General features: G+C 45.3%; 1 protein-coding gene across 2 annotated transcripts in view; it reads right to left on the bottom strand.

Annotated features, from left to right (window-relative positions):
- Positions 1–22,784, bottom strand: part of PAMR1 (peptidase domain containing associated with muscle regeneration 1) — a 55,955-nt gene extending 33,171 nt beyond the window's left edge. For both annotated transcript variants that reach the window (XM_032112848.1, XM_032112850.1), the window contains exons 1-5: positions 22,571–22,784; positions 13,911–14,087; positions 13,024–13,152; positions 7,058–7,172; positions 1,521–1,738 (exon numbers count right to left, since the gene is read on the bottom strand). In XM_032112848.1, the coding sequence (XP_031968739.1) occupies positions 1,521–1,738; positions 7,058–7,172; positions 13,024–13,152; positions 13,911–14,087; positions 22,571–22,643 (712 nt within the window). In that variant the 5' untranslated portion in view covers positions 22,644–22,784. The remainder of the gene's footprint in view (positions 1–1,520; positions 1,739–7,057; positions 7,173–13,023; positions 13,153–13,910; positions 14,088–22,570) is intronic.
- Positions 22,785–23,106: the final 322 nt, after the last annotated feature.

Here is a 23,106-nt window from a genome sequence, read left to right as displayed (position 1 = left end):
AGACACTGGGAGTGTTTGAAAAGCCTTTCACTGCACTACACATTAGACCAGAACAGCCTCTTAATAAAGTGCACAAATAGAGCTCCTCACAAACTCTGAGAAGCCCTTTACAATGTGCTCTGTGTGGATTACCACACTTGCAGCCTCACAGCCTCAGAATAATTACCATTCAAAATGGGACGGAAATAAAGTACTCAACAATATTCGAATACCGAGTGTTCCCTGCTAGGCAGAGAAAACAGAACCAATTCAGCTTGCACCATATGGAAAATGTTAGTTCCCTGAGTGTAGGCAGCCCTTATGCAACATAGCCCACGCCACACTCATTTGTTCTATATCACCTCTCCTGCTGTAAGCCCAGGCAACTATCAATAGCTAACTGCTCCTGCCAACAGATACTAAAGGTGGCATTTGAAGAACAAGGCAGGCTGAGAAATGGCATAGGTGCTGCATCCAGAAGTATGAACATTTCAGATTGCTAGTTGCACCTCGGATCACTGTTAAGAGCTGATGCACTCCAGGTTTGTATATTTATATAAGGGTTATATAAACTATCTAAATTTCCTGAGCCAGATATACCCTGGATGACCTCATGAAATGTGGGTCACCAGGGTGTACAAAAGGCAAGTTATGGTGAGTCATAGATCCTGCGGGGTTTAGCTGTGGCAAAGCAGCACAGTCTGATTAACCTTCTGTGCCAGGAGTACTGTAGATAGATTTGACCACAATTCCTTACATAGCTAAACAAGGAAGATCCAGGAAGAGCGCAGAGGCTGCTGCAAATACGATGGCAAAATGAGGAGCCAGCTGCACTCTCAGTACTATTTTGTAGCCAGAAAGAGACTATGGAAAGCAATGTAGGGGACTCAAGCACTGAGTAGTAACAAAACCAGTAATTCTGGAGCCCTCCTTCTGTCGTTCATAACACTGAGATCATCACAGAGCAGGAAACGCCTCTTCATTTTTTATTTTTTTTTCTTTAAGAAAATAATCCGTTCTTCGTACACACTTGGGGTTTTTTTTGTTTGTTTTGTTCTTGGTTGTTGGGTAGTTTTTTTAATTCCTAATGGTACATGAGCCAAAACAAGAGTTCTGTGAGGGCATTTTCACTGAGCTATCTATGAGACTTTGCATAAGGCTTTTGCTACTTGAGACAGTGTCTGTGCTCCTGCATACAGCATTGAGCAATTCTGCCATTGCAGATACACATGCTCCTTCCTCTACTTCCTTCTGTGCTCTTAATTCTTTGATTCAAACAGGAAAGTCACACAAAACAGCAGCTTTTCTCTGCTGGCTGATGTGCTTGTTCTTCACACAAGTAGAAGGAATTTAGTCTTCTTTAGAAGAGCCTCACATTCACATGCCATCTGACAGCTTTTGAATCTTCCCCACACTGACTTTATGTAAGTTGCTGCTGGCAACACAGCATGAAAGTTTTTAATGAAGCAAAACAGGGAAAGAGATTAGTGAAATTGAATTAATGAGAATGAGTGGCATGTTCCACTTTTAGATTATTTTACCTGTAATTTCTTCAAAGACAGCAAGAAATCCATCAAAGTTCTTGGACCCATCAGACTGGAAGAGGACATGGAGTGAAGACCCAGTGCTTCGGATAGGAGGTGGCCTCTCATTTCCACAGAATTTCTTTATTATTCGACTGTCCAAATTGTCCCCATCACGGATCTCCACATAGTCATACTGGCACATATAGTCAAACTCCAGGCTCAGCATGGAAAATCTTGGGGAACAAGGACAAACAGTCAGACTGCTTACCTGTGCACCCTGAATACTACTTTTTTGGATATTTAGGTATTTAGGGCCTACCCCCTTAGTGAATCAACAAGTCCCTAACCACATGAAGACCCCTTACTCATCTCAATTTTTGCATCATGATCCCTGGAATCTGGCTCCACTCTATACAGTTGCTCCATGAGACCATTCAAGTGTCAGAAGGGTGAAGTCTAAATTGAAGTCATACAGTCAGTCCAAATGCATCAGGTCCCTAACCATAATACAATGTCAGAACTTTCATCCAGGGCCAGGCACTCAGGGGGCATATTTCTATTGTGGCTGTTTGCTAAAGATTGTTCTGTTTGCCCTAAATAAAGTTCTAAGTACTGAAAGTTATGGTATCAAATAACAAGGTTCAAAAGCTATTTACATTGTGATGTTCAGAAGTCGGCAATTAGGGATACAAGGAAAGCCTGGGGATGTAACAGAAGCAGAAACAGCCAGGGAAACGGAATCAAAATACTACAGCACGTTTTGCATTAGAAAGCAAAATGGTAGTAAATCCCCAATGTGTGGCACTTGCCTGTCTTTTGAGAGCAGAAATAAGGCACAGGAATTAGTGCAGAAGGGAAATACTTAAAGCTTTTTCCCACAATGTCTGTCCTTTCCTAGCTTCGATCCAGCCACTGTGCAAGGCTTTTGTTCATTAAGAGCCATGCTATATGCTGCTATTGGAATTCAGGTGGGCACAGAGCCAAAGCACCCCACCAGAATATGAATGAGAAACAGAGCGAACAACACCAAGTGCTTCTGGAGAATGTGCAATGGTCAGGGGGCTGGGCTCAGCCCTGCTACAGCAGGAAAAGGAGAAGAAATGGGCCTGGGAGAGGCCATGCTGCTAATTGTTCAGCAGGATATTTTATAAATGAAACTCGTTATGTACTTGATCCTCCTGAGGACTCCTAACACTGAAGATGTGTATCTAGGATTAGGCTGTATCTCCCACATTGCCTATTCCAGTGTGGGCCTAGTGGTTTGCAAAGACTGCATTTTCACACCAAAGAGGTGAGAAAAATTTTGGATCTTCTCCTGGACCTCACAGTCTGAAGGGAAGAGAGTTCTGGAATCTATTTCCTACTCTTCTCATCTCGAGACTCAGGCCCCCATATTAAGGAGGCCCCCACTTTATGTGAAATTACCTTTCTTTGACAACTCATAAGCTGACTTAAGAAGCCTCTTCACTCAGCCACCTTTGTTCTGGTCACATGGTTGGTTTTTGAGCATCAGGACTACGCTGCCTACAGAGAAACGACTGAGCAGTTGTAGGAAGCTACACCAATGGAGCAGAGCCCTTCATTTTTTTAAATCATCTGACGGAATGTAGAATAAAAAAAAAAAGACATCTGCTTTAAATATGAATTAGAGAGAGATAATTCAACTTAGCTTTGCATAAAATGCATGAGTTGAATTCTAGTTCTGTCAGGTTTGTCAGAGACGTCCTCACAGGTTATACACTACATTTTCAAAACATTCTTTCGCTGGTGAAACATACCCCAGGGATCTACCCTTATGGAAGTTACAGAGCAATACAAATTAACCCATTCATCTTTGTCATATTTATCAGGCTATAGTTTATCCTGACCCAATCCTATAAATATTTTCGGATTTTCTGAACTGGTACATTTCTGATTAAAATTAAGTATGTGTGCAAGTACAGAAGAAAAATTTCTGGAATGCCCACCATGTACTGGGAACAGTATTATTTATAGATGTAAAGGTAAACTGTGTCTTGATGTGTGTCCCTGAACAAAGAATATCAAGACATATGCACAGAGAATGAAAGAACCATACACAGAATACTGGTTTTAATTGATTGCTTTCTCTGTTTTAAAAAATGAAGAAAACAGAGTGGAAAATGTGAAAGGCATAGGCATTCTGACTTGCATTTTATTTAACTTGGCATAGAAGCAGATACACTGTACTGACAACATGGGATCCCGTGATTAAGACTCAGCATTGGCAGGTCAGGAAACTTGCCAAAGCTTTTAAAAACCTCCTGGCTACGGCCCAGCTGACAGGACCCTTTACAGACCGTGAGGTCTATTGCTGCTTAAGCCACAGGTACACACAATGCAATGAACCTCAGTTTCCTCCCCAGTGGAAGTGTAACTATATCATAATTCTCTTGGATATTATAGAACTATTAGCATGCTAATTTTGTGCTACAGGTCATCAGACACAAAGTGGAATGCAAAGTATTGTCTTGATTTCATCAGTGTCTGCAGTGTGCATACACTGGCCAACCCCTCTGAGGAAAGCTTCTAGCCAAAGCACATATTTAAAACTGCATCTCTGCTGAAACACTAAAGAATAGAATTGAAAATTTTGAGCTACTTCTACTGTGATATGACATCCCTGACATGGCTCAGGCTGAGGGAGCCTATACATCGCAACCCAAAAAACCTCCCAGGCTGGCAAAAAAAGCAGATAAAACAAACTACCACCACAACATGGACACTATTTATCAAAACAGCTCTACTAAGCCAACCCCCAAAGGACTGCATGGCACAGCTTAAAGCAAGGGAAGATTTATCTGTGCTCCCGGGAGTTTTACTCTTCCTGCCCTATGTAAGCAAAGACAAGCACTTTGTTGGCTGTCTGTATTATGTTGTCCCCATCCCTGCCCTTGCAAGCCAGGGTGGCAGCAAACAGGATTTGTGCACAGAGAGAATGAAAAAAGGAGTTCTTTTGTTGGCAGTTGTGCTGATTCAGCACAGTGTTGGCTGTGCATTACAGCTCTAAGCAGTTACCACCCACAGAGGGGATCAGCACGTTTGTATGAAAATACAGTGAAGGAAATGAGGATGGCAGACCCAGGAGGCAGGCTCTGGTGGTTAGCTTAGCTGAGCCTGCCCTTCTCTGTAGGAGCAGACAAAAGGTGAAGTTTCAGGTTAAATGTACATGTCTTCCACAATATCTAACTGCTGAAGTACCTCGATGGACAGCTCTGAGGTGGTGCACCTTGAAGATGTCAGCTGACTCAGAACACACTACAGGGTTACCTTGTGAGGACCTCCTGTTCCATCTTTGCCATGAAGGTTTCCTCTATGCCTCCTGCAGGACTTGCAGGGTGGCAGGGTTAACTGTGGACATTCAGAAGAGTTCCTAGGAGTGCTATGTCATCTACTGAGATTTTTAGGCATTCAGACATTAGGCTCATCATCACGCTAGGCAAAGGGCTTTAGGCTTCTCCGACGTTACCCAGCTCAGATAAATTAGATGCTAAACAACAGAAGTTTGGTAGTTCAGGCTTCCCTCCTGGAAATTTCACAGTTGGAATGTAACATTATGTCACATCAAGCTGATACTTAGTATTACGTTTATTTGATTGCAGGAAGGATGGACATGGGGAGGAAGAGAAAGGCGCTCTTGTGTTAAAGTTTTCCATCTTCTGCAACAGCAAAGTTGGACAGTGAACTGTGAACCAGACCGTGAGCTGTACGGAGCTAATGTGACGCTTACATCTTCCTAGGCTGCGTGTGGGTGGCCCTCAGGGTTTAGAATGGAAGTTTGATTTCTCTAAAGAGTTAGTACATCTGTTAATTTTACAGCACTCCCCATTCTACTGCTTTGAAAACAGATTAGAGTTTCTTTAATGCAGCTACAGCAAGTTCTGCCCTTTGATATAGTGTCCTGTTTTAAAACAACATTTTGTCCCTTTCTTGCACCTTGTGTCTGATGCCATCTGGCTGTTAACGCTTTACCTAGAGATGGGTGCATTCAACAGTTACATGCATGCACAGGATCCATTTCCACTTTCACACCCATCCCCACAACAGTGAAGCCAGAGAGTGACACCTGTAGCTCCTGAAGCACTTTTTAAGGCTCACAATTGACAAAGCCCTGTTCGGAAATGTAAAAAAAATCACCTCCCTAAGCTTGTGCCGTGCAAATCATACACCTCACCAAAAATATCTCTTAAAAACAAGGCAGGTACAACCCATGCGCGCTGAGACTGATGCAAACTTATGTCACAAGAACACAAAACTCTTCCTCACCGCATTGCTCCTGTGCCTTCTACACAATGCTATCCAGGCAATAATTGCTCATAACTACACAATAGGCTTGCATTTGCAGGTCTGAAAAAAGTGCATCAGTGTGGAAAAACCCCAAGCTCTTCTATTCAATGGATTTGTTGTTCTTCCTCTCATTCAGTTTGTCTTCAAACATATAGGAACATATTTATACTGTTTAAACATATTTTAACTGTTTGTGTATCTAGCATAGTTCTTCTGCCTGGGCTCCAAAGTCAGTGAAATATTGATGTGAAGGGTTTAGCTATTCTTTTTATTATATTAGCTAGTGTTTCAAATAGATCCCCTGCCATACTTCCTGCTGCATGTGTGAGCACCCTGCTGCACACATGTGAAAAGATTATTAATTACCCCAACAAGAGGCTCTCCTGCACTAGGCAGTGACTGTGAGTTTGAGTCATTAGGGGTGGGTTAACAGGTTTAAGCATACGCAGGTCAGAAGAGCGATGACAGGACAATAGGACACAAGCTGTGTGAGTGAAAGTTTAGGCTAGATATTAGGAAAAAATAATCACAGAATGAGTGATGGGGCATTGGAATGGGCTGCTCAGGGAGGTGGTGGAGTCACTGTCTCTGGAGGTGTTTAAAAAAAGACTGGATGTGGCACTGAGTGCCATGGTTGAGTTGATAAGGTGGTGTTAGGTCATAGGTTGGACTTGATGTTCTCAAAGGTGTTTTCCAACCTAGTTAACGGTATGATTCTGTGATTCTGACTTGCAGGAGAACCAATCGCATCCTCCAGGCATAGGAATGGTGAGAGGAATAACTGAGGCTGATAGAAGACAGGGCTGATGAAATGAGTGAAAAAAAAATAACAGAGGGAAAATGTAGGCTAAATGCAAGGCAGGACCCATGGGCAACTCTCTCCTTGCATGGGACATCATATTAAAATGTTCCTAGTTCATCCTGGTACAGTCTTCAGAAAATATTTGGTACTTTGCTGTCAAGGTCTTGAAAAGACCTCTAAAGAGACACATTTTACCCAATGCCTTAGAAATTCTCCTTAGCTTCCAGCTGTCCTAAATGGGAATTGAAAGCACAGCACTGATTTGTCCAGTGCCTGTCCATTGCAAGCCAGACCATAGGAGAGAGGCTTGGTGTCAAATGCAAAGTGGTTGTCACACCTTCACTGCCCCAGGGCTCCCAGCTGCTGACCCTCATTGACTCTTGGTTATCCACATGCCCCAATGTCCACCTGAAGTCAGTGCTGGCTAAAAGTCAGTAGGACCCACCTTAATTCAATGTTAAATCCAGCTTGAACATGGATAGTCCATTCACATCGTGCATTCAGTGGGTAACCCTCCAGCAAAATCTGACCTCTAGAAGCCCGAAGAACCTGCCCGCACCCTGGGGAGCAAAAAACCAAAAAAAAATTGTGTGAAGGACCTGCAAGAGACATTTGAAGAAAATATATGTAGAAACAACACCTGAATGAGAAGACAAGATGGCTTAGGAAGATACACTCCTTCTTACAAGGCAGTGTATAAAATATTGGGATAGCCACACAACAGTTGTAAAGAGTTATGACTATATTGAAGTATTGTCTATGCTGAGAGTACCCCTGGGAAAGCTGTAGTTGATTGCTTCTCCCTGGTTTGCAATGTAGCCCCATGAAACCATTTCTTGCAGCTTTTGCCTCTCTGTTAATTAGTCCACCCACTCACCTGGCTGATGCTCTAGCTCAGAATAGTTTTGATGGAGCCCATGTTGACATTTGCAACCCCTGAAGCTGAGGAAGCTGGTGGGAAAGTGACAAAACTAAAATGAACACTTGAATTAGCTCAAGTGAGCAAAAGAATGAGAGAAAAATCTGTGGCACCCAACATCATGGTTTCTAGTCCTTCATAAGGAGACTCTAGGAGGAAAAAGAGCTGATGTATTCCCAGAAGACACCTTTGTCCTCAGGATTCACTACATCATCCTTTCATATTAATGCCACCATGCCAGTGAAGATATATAAACATCACAGCTCCTCTGTCATCACTGTGACACTGATGACTCAGTGTGACACATACAGAATATACAGCCCTTATCCCTTCTTTCAGGTTCATTCTTATCCTTCCTCTAGTCTTGTTCCACTCTGCCTGTGCTGCTCTCAGTTTTTCACCGTACTATGGAATGTACTTCAGTGTCCAGCACCAACAGGATAAGATGAAGTGTTTCAGTCATTTGTGCCCAGTCTAAGAAAACCATCAGAGGACAATGAGCTGAACAAACAGCAGACAAGGTCACACCGGGGAAGCAATATCTTTTCATGACTATCCTGCAGCTGTCCCTAGGCATCTGTCCAGGGATAGTTATCCTAATTCCTCATCTTGAATGCTGAACATTTTTAGCCCAGAGAGTTCTCTCACCTTCGGTAACCTCTCCCTTTTTCCCAGCTATAAAATATGGCTAATGATATTTTCCTCTGTGGAAGATGAAAAGTTGTTCAGTGATTTTTGCAGAGCTTACTGTGATCTGTACATGCAAGTCCTAGCAAAATGCACAGTTAAATCACTATGTACCAGACAGAGATAATTTCTCAGTTTCTACTTTCCTGACTACATCTTTCTGAGTGGATTCTTGCACATGGCTACATCCCCTGGTAAGCCTTCTGTTGCTTTGCTGGAGTGTGAGGCTGTAACCGTAAGCCAAAAATTGCAATTCAGTCTAACAGCGTCACCTAACCAGGAGAGCCTACACACCACAGATGAGGATAAGTAAAAAGTCAAATCACCCAAAAGACCTCCACAGCAATTCTCTCACTTCTTTTTACCTCTTTAGTCCAACAGAACTGCTGCTTCCATCTGTTTCCCTAGAGAAACCCATAGCTTTTAACCAGTAACCCAGGATGAATGTTTCCTACTGAAACAGCAGGTTTTAACACTCGCCTCCGGGCCCTTCCTTCCCTAGGGAGAAAGGGTGACAGTGACCTGATTTGGTGAAGTACCGAGCATCTGTGGTTCCCATTGATCATAGTGTCTGGAAATCAATCCTGCTGCATCTGGTCTATGGGGAAACATGAAGACTGCAGGTCAATTCCTCCTCTTTCTTCTTAAGAAAGTGTTGCTCAAATAAAATACCCTTTGTTCATTTACCCTCAGTTACCCTTAATTAAGCAGGACCCAAGGAAACAGAAAACCTGCTCAGAAGAGTTCCTCAAAAGTGTTTCATCCTCTTCTGTGGCTCGCTCAGTTCCCTCTGTAAAAGGCAAGGATTAATGAGTGTGCCCAGCAACCACATTAGGATTCAACGAGTACAGCAGGATCTGCTGTGGTGAAAATGATAATGCTCCTTCCCACAGCAAGAAACAGGCCCTTGTGCTGCCATTGGCTCCTGCCTCAAAAACAGCCTGAGACAAAGCTGCTAGAAATCTTCAGAGGGTTTGACAGGGGGCTTGGACCACCTCAAAGAAAGTTTCCCTTTCGTCCTGAAGGGCTTTTGAGTTTTCAATGCCTTTAACAAAGGAAAGCCAAAGAACTGGTGCAAAGAGATACTTGTATGCATGGCATACTAAACACACTTCTCTGTTTGCCGTGGTACAGCCTGAACTCTCTGAACACTGGCACCGAGGAAGTAGGTTTGGCCAGCAAAGCAGGTGGTCCAGAGACTAAAGAGGAGCCATTCAGTGACCCTCTCCAAAAGAATGTTCTCAGGTTTGCTCCCACCCGTCTCTGCACGAAGCACCTTTGCGATCACATCGAATCTGTGCTCTTAAATCTCCAGCCCTTCTAGCAGAAGTTAGGCTGACTCCCCAGACCAACAGTTCAATCATACATTGATCAAAAAGAGTTTTTTCTTTTCCTATTCTAAATCTGCGGGAGACCTGGAAAGCTCTCAAAAATAATTTACATCATAAACACAAATGCTGGCAAATTCTGCCTCATTTACAAAAAAATAAACGACTTTGGCAGAGTATCAGCATCCTTGTTCCGTTCCTGTTCCTGAAAAAAAGGCAGCTTTCAGGGCCACAGTAAGATTTCCTCCAAGGCTTGTTACTAACAGAGAATAAAAAAATTCAGGAGACCTCTGAGTTGTAGCCCACAGAGACCCATGGGTCGATGGAGGGAGAGGTCCTGAGATGACCTCTGGTAAGAACTCATTATCTTCTGTTTGAGTGCTGCATCTTAGATGTGAGGCTCCTTCAAAGGTCGAGATGACTGAACAGAGGAGAAAGACAGTAGAAAAGTTACTGCTATTCAGAAACAGGCTGATATGGGAAGGCAGCTGTCACTTGTCACAACTTGCTGCTTCCTGTTGGTTGTTGGTCACCAGTATTATGTGAAACACTGATGTTCACAAAGTTTCAGAAACCACAAATACTGTTGTCTGGCAGAAGGTCCACATCTGGACAGCAGAGCTGAGGACAGCTGTTAGAAAACACCACTTTCTCCCCTGCTTTGATGGAGCATGTGCCTTAAAGTGACATTACAACTGGGGGTTGACAAAAGCTGTTGGAGTGCATGGTACAGGGGAAAGGGTTCGGCAGGGCTGGTTTTCTTCTGATGACACCTGATGTGCCTTTTAGGTCATGATAATTCAATCCAATAGAAGTCCCATTAGGAAATGCCCTAGCACCCAAATAAATCTAATCAGCGTGTTTATCTCCTAATAACACTCCTTTGACCTAACCTATATAATTTATCGTTTTACCAAATGATCTGGTGTCCTTTGGTGGGTTTTCAGCCATGCCCACACTTCCAGCTATGCCAGTGGATACTACAAACCGGACAGACCCATGAGCCATCCCATGGTACTTCTTCCTTGCCACGGCCCTCCACCATCACTACTTTTGCTGGCAGTTCCCACAAATCTCTCCCGGGGGCTCGCCCTGCGCTGGTGAACGCACTCAGCCCCTCGAGCGCTGCCCCGGGGCCAGGCCTCATTGCTCTCCCGGGGGTACCCAGACCCTGCATCCAGTTCCCCCGCCGGGCAGTGTTAAACAGGCACTGATCCTGCCCGCAGGATCCTCCGCATGCCCGCACTCCCCTCCTCGCGCCTCTCCCCCGGGATGACGGGGCCTCACGGCGCGGCCTCCTGCGGGGCCCCCGGCCGCCACCTACCGCCCGTGAGGCGCCGGTGCCGGCGGGGCCCGCGGCCGGCCGGGGCGGTGGCCGCAGGACGCGGTGCCCGCAGCCCCAGCACGGCCCGGCAGCGCAGGGACGCGGCCGGAGCGGTGCTCGCCCTCCCGGTCGGGCCCGGCGCCGGAGCCGCAGCACCGCGCAGCGCCCGCCGGCCCCACGAGAGGGAGACAGAGCCCGGCGCTCCCTCCGCGGGCCGCCCCGCCGGGAGCCGGGAGCTGCCGCCCGCCCTGCCCGAGGGGCCGGGCGAGCCCCGGCAGCTCTGGCATTGGCAATGTAGGACGAAGTAGGCAGATTACATCCCGCCATTACCGTGGTGGCGACTGCTTGTAATTCTGGGATTTACTTGCCCTCTGCCGCTGGCGAGGTACCCAAGGCTGGCTGCAAAGTTTCAGCTGCGATGCCGTGTGCAGGTACCAAAGAGAGATGCCTCCTCCTGTGTTCTCCCAGCTGTGATGTGTTAGCACATCCACGGCTCCAGCAGCCAGTGCCTGCTGGCATTCAAAGGCTACTTACTGGCCACCCTCCAGACCCAAAGCCACACCGCTGTGAGCCCGCAGTCCAGCACCCATCGTGGTTATAGGCTGCTTTCTAGATATGCAGTCTCTGCATGCCTAAGCCTACCATCAAGACCAGAATTGAGATAGCCATGAGAGCCACAAAAGGGGAGCTCAGGATGTGCCGGAGTCACACCTATCCTCGGTGTCCCCACTTTAAGAGTGGAAGGGACAACAACAGCACTATCTGACCTTCCTACCCTACCTCTCGAGCACCACAGAATCACATGAAAGAGTCCAGATCTGAGTGTCACACTGGTTCCCTTAAAAGTGCAAATAGTAAGAAAAACACTATAAGACAAAGCTGTCCAAAATTTCAGTACTGCAAAAAAAGTCCAAATAGACCTCTGTATGAAGGCGTATTTTCTTCAAGTATGAAGAATAGACTGAAATATATGGTAGGCAACCAATATACTCAGGCAGATAGAGGAAAAATTAGATGAGTTAATGACTCTTTCTTGGCTCTGCTTTTAAGAAAATTCCAGATAAGCTCTAACATTGACCTAGAGCAAATGGGACTTTAAAGTGCTCTCAGAAATCACACCATAAACAGCAAGGGAAGAAGTTTATCAACTTCCAAAGCTTTAAGGTTGAGTTAGCTCTGTTGCTGACTCTGTTAGCTCTTTTGCTGAGACAAAGCTCATTCTGCTGTTTGAAGCAATGATTTTATTTCATATGCTTTCACCTCCTGAATGGTCATGGGCAATGTTGTGAAAGCAAGTTAAATTGTTGCTTTAAAATGAATGACTAACAGGACATTAGGTAAGGTACCTAAGGTATGTAGCACAATGGACAGAACAGAGTAGGGAAAGCAGACTCTGCTTTCATCCCTTCCAGATAAATATGAACAAAGAGACTGTCAATAAAAATTTTGAGAGAGCTACACCTTCACTGGTGGGAAATTGGTAAAGGAAATACCAGTCTTAAACACTATACTATTAACTGATGGAATTCATTATTGAAAGACAGAATTGGGATTAACAATTTAGCAAAACTAAAAAGCAGGATCTTTTGCACACCATCAGGAACAAAACCTTTAGATATTGCTACGAGGGCCTGAAACACTCATGGTCATGATGGAGTCAGAAGTTGCAAGACAGTGTTTTCTAGAGGTGCCTTGGAGTGTGTTGAAGATGTGTGACAAAGGGAGGAAACAATGGGACTTCCTTGGGGCTAGCAGGGGTTGAAGTAGGATAGAGGGTAAGCTCTTTGATAAAGCTGTTGGCCTTGTAAATGTTTATTCTTATGCTCTGGGGCTGTGATGAATTGCGTCCAAGAAATGTAGATTACAGAACATTTCTGGAGTCACGGTAGTTAAAGTTTTAAAATAAACCAAACCAAACCAGACATTTAGTAGGGTTCTTAACAACATGGGGCCCAGTCCAATTCCTCTCAGAGAAGCACTGGGAGAGAAGTTTTCCTAATTGTAGATCTGCTGACTGCCTGGTTGTGTTTGCCCTCTCCTGCTTGTGCCCTTTGCAAGAGTACAGGAATAGCTGCAAAGGCACAGCATGGCCCTGGCTCTGTCCCACCACTCCCTGCCCCTAGCATCCCTCCCTGCCCGTGTAGGACACTTACTCATGCAGTCCCCTCCGTACCAGCCGGCTCTGCACTCTGCACAGTAGATACCCTTGATGTAGAAGTCGTCAAGTGTCCCTCCCCAGGAGCCATTGCGACAGGACTTGCAGTTCTCAAAGATGGTGCAGCCTAGAAAGAGCACCACTGTGTTAGATGAAAGCCAAGGTGGATTGTCCTTCAGGAAGAAGAGCAGCCTCTCTGTCTTTTCCACAGAAAATGCCAATGACGTTAGTGACTGCTGTGGTGCTGACAGCTTCCCCACTGGAACCATACCCAACTGCCATGCCCTAGGCAGCTCAGACTGTGAGATTTGGAACCAAAGTCCCGGTCCGACTTGCCCAAACCTCTAAATCTCATTGCTCCAACTGTAAATGCCTCTCTCAGGAGTCTGAATGCGTGTGATGGTGCCACTCGGGCCCAGCCCAAATGATTCTGATGACTTCTAAACTGGTCCTAGCTCCTCCTGCTCTCTCCTCCTCTCACCTTTCACTTTTCTTTTTCCTCTTTACTAGTGGGACCTCCAAGTTGTCTCTGCTTTCTTGCTTTGGGGATGCAACTCATCCCAGAGCACCACCAAAACACTCTTGGTGTGAAGCCAGCAATCATGTCACCCTTTGGCAGCTTCCAAGCCGGCCCAAGACATCCTGAGGACAACACTGCTGGTAGAAAGTGTGTTATTTCTTTTTGGGCAGTGATGTTACCTGCTTTGGGGGAACCTTACCAAGTGTCTTGCTGCTGTCAGCAGAGTGGCAGATGAAGTTCCTGAGGAAATGCAAGACAATCCCATGCCTCAGTGAGATGTGCCTGCTCACCACTGCCCTGCTCAGCATCTGCCATGATGCCATGGCCAAAGATTTGGTGTGAATGCAGGACAGCCATAAACATACCTGGGTGGATTAAACAGGAGTCACACTCGTTCTCCTCATTCCTGCAGCAGGGAATGGTGTAACCCACTCTTTGTTTCTGTCCTGGGCAGATGCACTCGATTTGGTCATATTCGCAGCATTCCCGACACATGATATTCCACTCAGCTCCTGGGCAGTTTTCATTGATCACTGTGTACTCTGCAGAGAACAGAGAGGAGGACACACGGAAGTAATCCATTATCTGGTGAGGACTGGCAGGATCTATTATCCAGTGATTTGTCAGATCATGGATGGCATGAGGCTGGCCAAGGTCTTCGGCCCAGAAGAACCCAAACTATGTGGTAACATGAGCCTGAAATGCCAGCATGGTTTGGGTGTCTAAAGAACATGCAGGAGTTTTGCAAACAGACCAGAGGGAAGGAATATGTTCACTTTCTCTGCAAGGCCTTCCCACTTCTGTGGTGAGGAAAACAGCTTTAAAAATCCACAGAGGATGACATCACATGAGAAAGTTTCTTCAGATTGCAGGACTGCTTTACAGCATCATATGTAGTTCAGATTATTTAAACTATGATAGCATGTTCTGGTTGTATTTCTGCTTGTGAATTTGCTATTTTTGAAAACTAGGGGGCCCACCAGGAAAGGCCACTTTTAAAGTTGGATTTTAGCTGGTTTCACTCCCTATTTTCACTCAGAAGCACATGTTGTTACATTTGACTTCACTGCCAGAGGAAACAAGATTTTTCGTTATTTTTAAAGGTTCGTTTTGCCTGGCATTTCTAATATGGTAACATCTTTCTATTATTTAGCATAACCTCATATGATATTTAAGCTATTCTGGAAGTACCCTTTTAAGAAACAACCTCAGACTGTGACTCAGGACTGCCACAATAAGTGCAGATCCTGTCTTTCCCCACCAGTGTGCTGTCTAAATCCTACAAAGAGAGATCTAAGGAGTGCACAGAGCTGTCAGCATGCCTTCTAACCAGCTGACAGCCCTGATGACTGCTTTCATGGAGTTTGATAGTAAAAAGAGTGAGCAGACTAGAAAGATGAGACATGAAGGAAACATAATGAGACTAGATCTTTTTTCCCCTTCTATCCTCCTCTTTTTTCTTTCTTTCTTTTTTTTTTTTTTTTAATTGTGGTTAGGTAACAACCTTTTTCCTTGTGTATTAAACTCTGAAACAGGGTTGCCTTGTCATGAAACAAGAAACAAGCCATACATCTCTAAGGTGGAGCACTCCCATCCATGCCTGTACCTGGCTCTCTTCTCACACAACTGTTTTTTGTTTCATTGTTGCTGATAACCTAATTACTCTGCCTGCTGCAGCTCCCTACCACTGAGCCTTGCTGCTCTGTCTCACTTGACTCTTCATGACCTCATGCCTGGTTCCCGGAAGCTTATCTTCTCCCCTAATGATTTTTACTGACTCTATATAAAAAGGACCACCAAACTGTTTCTTCTTTTTTTTTATCCCCTTTGGCTGGGAAATGAAATGCAGCCCTTTGTGCTCCTCAGAATTGAGCCTTTCCCTTATGCCTGGTGTACCAACCAGGGAGAGTCCACTGCTGCTCTAACTTTAGGAATGAGGCTGCTGTTTGCGCTGAAACATTTCCATCCCCCCTCTCTGTGCCTACAATCATTCCAAAAAGAAAAAGCTGCTTCTGTCAGATGTCAATAAGGTTCTAAAATTCTTTATTCCCGTAGTGGAATCTTGCATTGAAATAACCTTAGTGTTCAGCAGTTATAGACCCTTTGTCTGTAGATCTTGACATGCTTTACGAAGACCTCTTTCCAGATGGGAAAATGAAGCACGAGGGAGGTGAAGTGACTTTGCTCAAGGTCCCAGAGAAAAACAATAGCAGTCAGGAATTAAATTCATGCCTTCTAATTCCCAGAACGGCAGTCAATCAACCTGGCCAAGCTGGGCCTTCTTAACCTATGGCTATTATTCTCTTTTAATTAAGCCTTTTATTTATGAATTGTATCTGATTCAGATTCCAGGGAAAATTAATTACACGCATCTAATTATCTCAGTAGAACTGACACTCAGTTTGGTACATCTTGCCATACAAGACAGACAATAGCTGTGTCTCTGGTGTATGCAGTGAGGGTCTCACTTCTTGCTGAAGCAGTACTCTCCAAAGTCTGACTAATAAATAACTACCCAACACTCTGAGATTTTCTAAGGCTTCCTTCAAATTCTCATCTTTTCTAACTCAAGCTAGAAATCTAATTTATCTCAAGATTGCTAAAGTTTATTAATAAAGTGGCTATATTATCCAAGAAATTTCTGTCTGTAAAATGATCCAAATATTCACAGGCAAAGTTACATTGGGGTGACAAAGGAATGTCTCCATCCTTGCAGGAACTCAAACCCTGGCAAGATAAGGCTGTGAGCAACACAACTTAACTTGCAAGTTAGCACCAAGATGTGCTGGACCATGTCCCTTTCAACTTAAGTTCTCTATTCTTCCCTAAAATATTACACATGTGTTTGTGTGTGTGTAGAGAGTGTGAATGTGGGCATATGCATATTTATTTTTATATGAAGAGCTTGTGTACACAACAGAGCCAAAAAGCAGAGGCCATACTTATTCTTGGTGGATCAAATGTGTGCATTTGTAGAATAAGTTGACCTTGAGGTAATATTTAGTGTTAAGAAGGGAGCAGCAGATCTCTGCTTAAAGAATTGTAAAAATATACTTGCTGCCACCTAGAAATGCTGTTTGCTCACTTCTTGCCTTTGTCTCAACTTAGACAATGAAAATAAACTGTCTTTTGATTTACTGACAATTTAATTCCCTTTCAGGTTCTCGGTTTCTGCAGTTTGGGCAATTCATATAGCCTCGCCAAGGAAATATGTGGATTTGAGATTTTTTTAAAGTTGCCCTTCTAGGATTTTCTTCACAGAAATCATGGAATCTATTATTTTGAGGTTCTGTAGAAGATATTCTTTAAAGAAATTTGATTGAAGACTTTCTGCACCCCTTTAATAATGGCAGGATTCCTTTTGTTTTGTCTCTGGGCTACCAAAAAAAAAGGCAAATAAAACCTTTGCCTCAGAAGTTTAAGAGGGATATGCACAGAGCCACTTATGTGTGTAATCAATGTTTGTTTGTGTGGCTGAGCTCAGCCTGTGCTCCAGGGAGGCAGAGGCATAACCCTGCTCCTACTTGTGTGTTTGGGGATGGGTAACCATTGGCAGCTCCCCCCCCACACACTTGGTCATTATCACCCCAAAACAGAAGAGAATGAGGCAGAGAAAAGTGGGGGAAGATTTATTGACTGAGTAAAATACTGAAAGCAAGGCCTCAGCCAGCTGTGGCAGAGATAATTGTGGGGTGTTTTGTGAGCTTTACTTTGATAATCTTCCAAGCAGGCAGTCTGGCTTGCAGGCAGTGACTGTGTCTTTGATTTTTGGACAAGCTGGGAGAAGCTGCTTGACAACCCATGCAAAATATTTAGCTGCAAAGAACAAATAAGACTCTGGACAGGCAAATAAACAGTGGATTAATTTATGAGATTTTAATGATGGAAGAAAAGCCCATTAAATCCAGACATAAACAGCTCACATGGAAGCAGGTCAAGACCATGGAAACCAAGCAAGAAATGCCTGTGTTGGGAAAGCACACAAATGTCCAGGGCGTGTGCTGGAGGGAAGACCTGCTTGGCTCAGGAGCTTGGCACAGCCCAACACAACACTTCACCAGATGCTTTGGGTCCAGCCTGAGGAGGACTGTGAGGTGGGAGATCAACATTTTCAGATTCAGATGGCAATACTTTCGTGCTTGCCATTGACATCTGCACCTAGCAAGACCTCCTAATCCCTACAGCACGTCAGATCCTAGAGGCTGTCAGTGATGGATTTTGAAGGACAGCAGTAGGAGTCGATGCTCCCAGGCAATGTCTGCCTTGTTGGCAAGTGTCAGTCCAACAACAATTCACCTTGGTGATGCTGCTGCCTCCCCTCATCCCCAGGGCTGAGATCAGGCTTAAAGCTTTGGTGATTCAGGAGCAGATTCAGAAACACATTGCTGCCTCAGGGGTGGGTCAGGCAGCTCATCATGGTAAAATGTCAGCATGAGCTGACTAATCTTTTGCCATAGTGAATTTGTACGTCATAGATACCTCATAAGATACAAAGGGATTTCTGCTCCAAAGATCTGAGATCTGGGAAAATTGTATAGCTAAGAACTAAGGTGAATTGAAGCAAGCCCACTTATACCAATTATCTCTTGTGTCTGCCACTTCTTTGGAAGAATGAGAATTTTTTTAGAGTACAGTCACTTTAAGATGATATAAGCCTGTGCTGCTGCTGAGATGGGATATTTTTCTCTCTCCTCTCCCTGACTTCCCATTCCCACTCCCTGTATTTGTGCTGACAGTAGCTGCTATGTGGAGGGATCAGACTAGTGTGAGCAGAAAACTAGTTTGCCATCTCTGTCCTTGGGGAGAACTTCCTATGCCACAATTCCATTCTGTTATCCTGCAAAGGTTCTCCTTCCATGCCTCAATTTATCCATCAGTACATTGGTAAACACTACTTAAGCTCAAAGAAATATTATTTCAAGTTGCTTTGAAAAGTGTCATTTGCAGTAACTGTGCAGTGTCAATAAGAGGAGATACAGATACATCTGTAGAATTTGAGTCCATAGAGGATGACTTTTTCGAAGTGATTGTTTAACCAGTTCATGTTCCACAGGTGAGAACATGCCCCTTTGTATTTGATTTCAACTTAATTTTTCAGCATGCTGCTCAACAGCAACTACTGTCTTCTGCCAAAGAAACAAGCAGTTGAATTTGAAGGAGCAGTTTCTCAAGGCTGTTAGTAGGGAATGTTTGGCCATGTAATAGTTCTGAAAGGAAGCTTTGTCATTAAAGAAAAAACAGCTTCAACAGAGATGAACCCTGGTAGCAGCTTACACTTTCCTTAGGTCCATCTCATTTTTCTGCTCCTTTCTCACTTGGCTCTTCTGCCATTGTGCAGCTGGGCCTCACCCCACAGGAATCAGGTGTGTGGACATTAACAACAGGAAATGCTCTGAGCACAACTCTGGCCGAAACTGTGGCTCCATTGGGATGAATAGTAAAATTCTCCACTTGATTTCAGTAAGGCCAAGAGGAAGAGACCTTGGAAGGGAAGAGGGATGTTCCCTTTAAGAGACTTTTACTGGGGGTCTTGGAACATGATGTACCCCAAACCCTCAATAATAAAGGAAGTGCGGGTCTTTATTGTTAACCTTTTTGCCTCAGATAAACTACTGTGCAAATTATGTCTATTTGTCTATTTGATGTGTTAAGAGGATGAAAGAGATGATGCTGTCTCTAAAACCACTTGCTTCTCTTTAGAAATTATGTACCTATTACTCTTTTCAGCAGCTGGGCTAATTAAAAGAGGAGCTAAAATACATCCATGTTTTAGTTTTACTCATTGTGCTTACTTTATGGTCAGAGACCTTTGCTGAATAATTAGACTTCTGCTTCTACAGAGTCAGTTAGCATCCTTTTCTGCCAGTAGTGTGTGCTTTCACAAAGTGGCAAGTGGGGAGAGGCAGAAAGAAAGGATTTCTATTTAAAAAAGATATCAAACCCAGTGGGAGAACACAGGAGGAAATATACAATACTAAGTGGAATCTTAATAAATGCACACTAATTTGACTGTCCTTTTTAAATACCCCCCTTCTTTAGTTTCTTCTCTGTATTTATGACCTGACATTTGTGATTTTATTATTGGTGCTGTGGCCTTGTGGCTTCATCTGAGAAAAGCTGTGACAGGAAGAAATAGCCAGGTTAAGGCTAAAACTCAGAGGTTGCCACATTACCCTTTAGGCTTTGATTCTTTCTGGGACAAGATCTTATTCTGGGCAGAAAAATTGTACTAGTATGACCATGAAGAGAATTTGTTTTCTCTGTGCTGCAAGACAAGGAACAGGAACAAGTAATGAATGTAGAACTTTTGAGTTAGTGACAGCGTTGATGAGGTTAGACTTCTGCAATAGAGGAGAATGTTTGGAAATATGCAGAGAAGAAGCAGCTGCTGTATTGAAATTCATGACCACATAACATGAGAATGTCCTCGTGTCCTAAACGTAGAGGAGTGGTGCTGGACCTGTCTTGAGGGCTTCTCTTGTAATGGCGTGAGACCTGCAACATGTTGACAACTTGCTCACAGTTAATGATGTCCAGATAGAAACAGTCCACACAGACAGTGGCAACTCTCCTCAAATTTTAGTCCTTACATCTCCCCTGGAGTGTGTAGTCCAGCCCTAACCAAGGACTGAAGATGCCCTCAGTCTGCCAGGCCTCTGTCCCTGCTGATCTCTTGCCTCCCTGCCCTGTGACCTTCCTTCCAGTTTGCCCCTCACCATGTCCCTGGTCTTGCAGGAAGGAGAGGAGCATCCACATGCCCAAGGCAGGTCCTGCTGCTGACAACTTCATCATCCTATGGTGGTGAGGGGTCCTTCAGGGCTGGTGGAGAGAAAAATCCTGGGCACTGGCAGGCTTGCAGTGACACCTGGGAGCTACTTAAAGAGGCCTCAGGGTCAAAAGCAAGTAACCCCAGCTTTTTTTCCAAAATAAAAAGCAAGTCCCTTTCCCTTTGTCCATGCTAGAAGCCTAAACTTGTGAACTGAAGTAACCCATTTGGTAAGATTGAATGCATCTGGATGTGTCTGAGTGCATCTGGCCTTCACTTCTCTAGACAGAGGCTGGAGGGGGAGGGGAAGAGAGGTTGGGAAGGGTTTAGATAGGCAGAAACACACAAAACCACACATATATTTTTAAGGAAACATGAGTCACTTGCACTCCAAGTTTATTCCAAAAAATAAATTCCCAGACCGCCCTGACTCCTGCCCCCAGCTCTCGAGGCAGGCCGTGTGCAACTGGGTGTGATAAATATGGATAAAAATTGGATACATCTGTGAGGAGGAGACAAAATGCTGTTTTCCAACCTGCCCTGACATGTTAAGGCCACTGCACTTCTGAGTCGCTCCCCCGTCTCTGAGAGCCCCTCCTGCTGTGGCTGCAGAGGAGCTCCTGGCCCCCTCATGCTGCCAGCTGGGCAAGTGCCACCAGCTGCTCCACTACCAGCACCAGGGCAGGGGAGGCATGGCAAGGAAGGGCAGGGGGAGAGGGGACGGCTCACACCCATGTGTCCCACAGGCTCTTCTCACGTTGCTCCTGGTGCATGAGGAGTGGGTGTTGGGGCAACCAGCGCCCTCCCTCCAAAGCTCACAGCCCCACAGACCTTGTGTTGTCCCACTGCCCATCGCTGTCCTTCCTCCTGCCTCCCCTCATCCCTGCTGCTGGGGGGACTCGGTGCTGGATTACTCTGTGGACCAGATTCTTGCCATGAGAAAGATGTGCTGCCCCTGCAGCAGGAGGGGTTTATGCCCACCCAGCTGCCTGACAGCCATGGGGATGCTCTGCCACTGACAGGGCTAGTTCTGTGCCACTCTAGCACATGCCATGGAGCCACCTCGCTTGGCCAGTGTGCACATGTCTGAGGGACAGGCCACTGCAGGGACAAGTCCGTGCACGTGGCCCAAAGGTAGGGAGAAGCTCTCTGTGCTTGTGACCCAGGGGGAGCTTTGGCAGGAGGCCAGCCTCCCAGCACGGCTCCAGGTGCTGGTGTCCCACCTGGTGGGCAGACACCCCTGATCATCACCTGTTCCCTGCGTCCTCAGGGGTCAGCAGGGGAGGGCACTGCAGAGGCAGACCCTCTGCCGGGGCCTCTCGTGAGGGGGGCTCTGAAGCACCATCCTTGACACCAATTCTTTACAGTCACTGAGATCCGAGTGCCTGCTGATCTGACAGCTCCCCTGGTAAGAGGAGTCAGCAGTGCCAAAACATGCAGCAGCTTCAAGGGTGGGTGACTTGAGGGCACCTCACCTCCCAGTCCTTAGGGCTGCAGCTCCCAAGAAAGCAGCCCACGATGCTGACAGCTGGCTGCTGCAAGCAGGTCCAGACACCTCCAGGTGTAAACAGCCCGAGTTCGTGGCCATAACTACAGCAAATTTGCGCTCAACAGTAAATGCTTTTTGCTCAACCTTATCAAGATAATACATGCTGGTTCAGCAGAAAGTGGGATGGGGCTTGAGTATAAAAAAGATCGTTCTGCTTTAACAAGGCTTCCCCTTCGAAAGAATAATATTGGCAGAACTAAATCCCAGATTGGAAACAATGTGTGGGTTTTGTTTTCTTTTTTTCCTTCACTTTTTTTCTCCCTTGCCTTCATTCTTGGTGTTGGGGCTGGAGAGGAAAATCTCGTCTTGCCAAAGTAAACAAATTACGCTTTACAATTCAGAGAGTTAAATGCCTCTTTTTATCATCATTTCCGTAGCACTGAGTGTTGAGAAAATAAAAGGAGTAATAAGCAAAGTGATTGCATACCTTTTTTTTTAATGGCCATTGGCAAACAAATTCAGCCAGTTGTTTCTTTTTAAGGCTATTAAGTTTGCCTGAAAATCATTCCTGGGTAAACCTACACACACACACACACTCCATGCTGGCAAGAAAAAAAATACATAAAGCAGAGCCCCTTCTTTCTATTATTGCTGTCCCTGCAGATCTCTCTGCTTCCCATGACAGCGCATGAGATGAAACCCCTCTGACCACACTGAAGGAAAGGGACTCATTCGCCCATGCCGGGAACGCACACGCTCTCTTACAGTACCTCTTGGCAAGCAGGAGATGAGCAGGAGCTGGAGAAGAGTGAGTCCTACAAGTGTCCAGGGTGCTCGCTCCATGCTGCCCAGGCCAGTGCAGCGGTGTGACTGCTCAGGAAGGGAAAGCAGGCAAACAGCTTTTACTGGGACCTCACCAGCTCCAGGCTGCGAGGGATCTCGGATTTCAGACCTCAGCACGCTCCCATCCTCACCAGAGGGGAACTACCTTCAAGAGACTTCTCAGGCGTCCAGAAGCACACGTCACCCCAAACCTCTCCAACTGCTGCCTTAACCCTTTCTGGACTCTGGCAACAGATGCCTTTTGTGATGGGTTTATTGGCTCAGTGCTCAGAAGGGAGAAAGCAGCTTTCCTTATGTAAAGAAAGATGTTTGAGAGGGGGGAGAAAGAGAAATGCAGATATCTCATTATATGAGCCATCCCGGCTGCTGCGGGTGAGCTGAAGTTACAGACATCTCCAGAAGGAGGCACTTTGCGCTTGCTCCCGTTGAGCTTGCGGGGTTGATGCATCCCGGGGGGTGGCAA

Source organism: Corvus moneduloides, chromosome 6 (genome assembly GCF_009650955.1).
Source record: "Corvus moneduloides isolate bCorMon1 chromosome 6, bCorMon1.pri, whole genome shotgun sequence".
Taxonomy (NCBI): domain Eukaryota; kingdom Metazoa; phylum Chordata; class Aves; order Passeriformes; family Corvidae; genus Corvus; species Corvus moneduloides.
The sequence above is the reverse complement of the archived record's forward strand: the minus strand, read 5'-3'. Positions and strand labels throughout refer to the sequence as shown.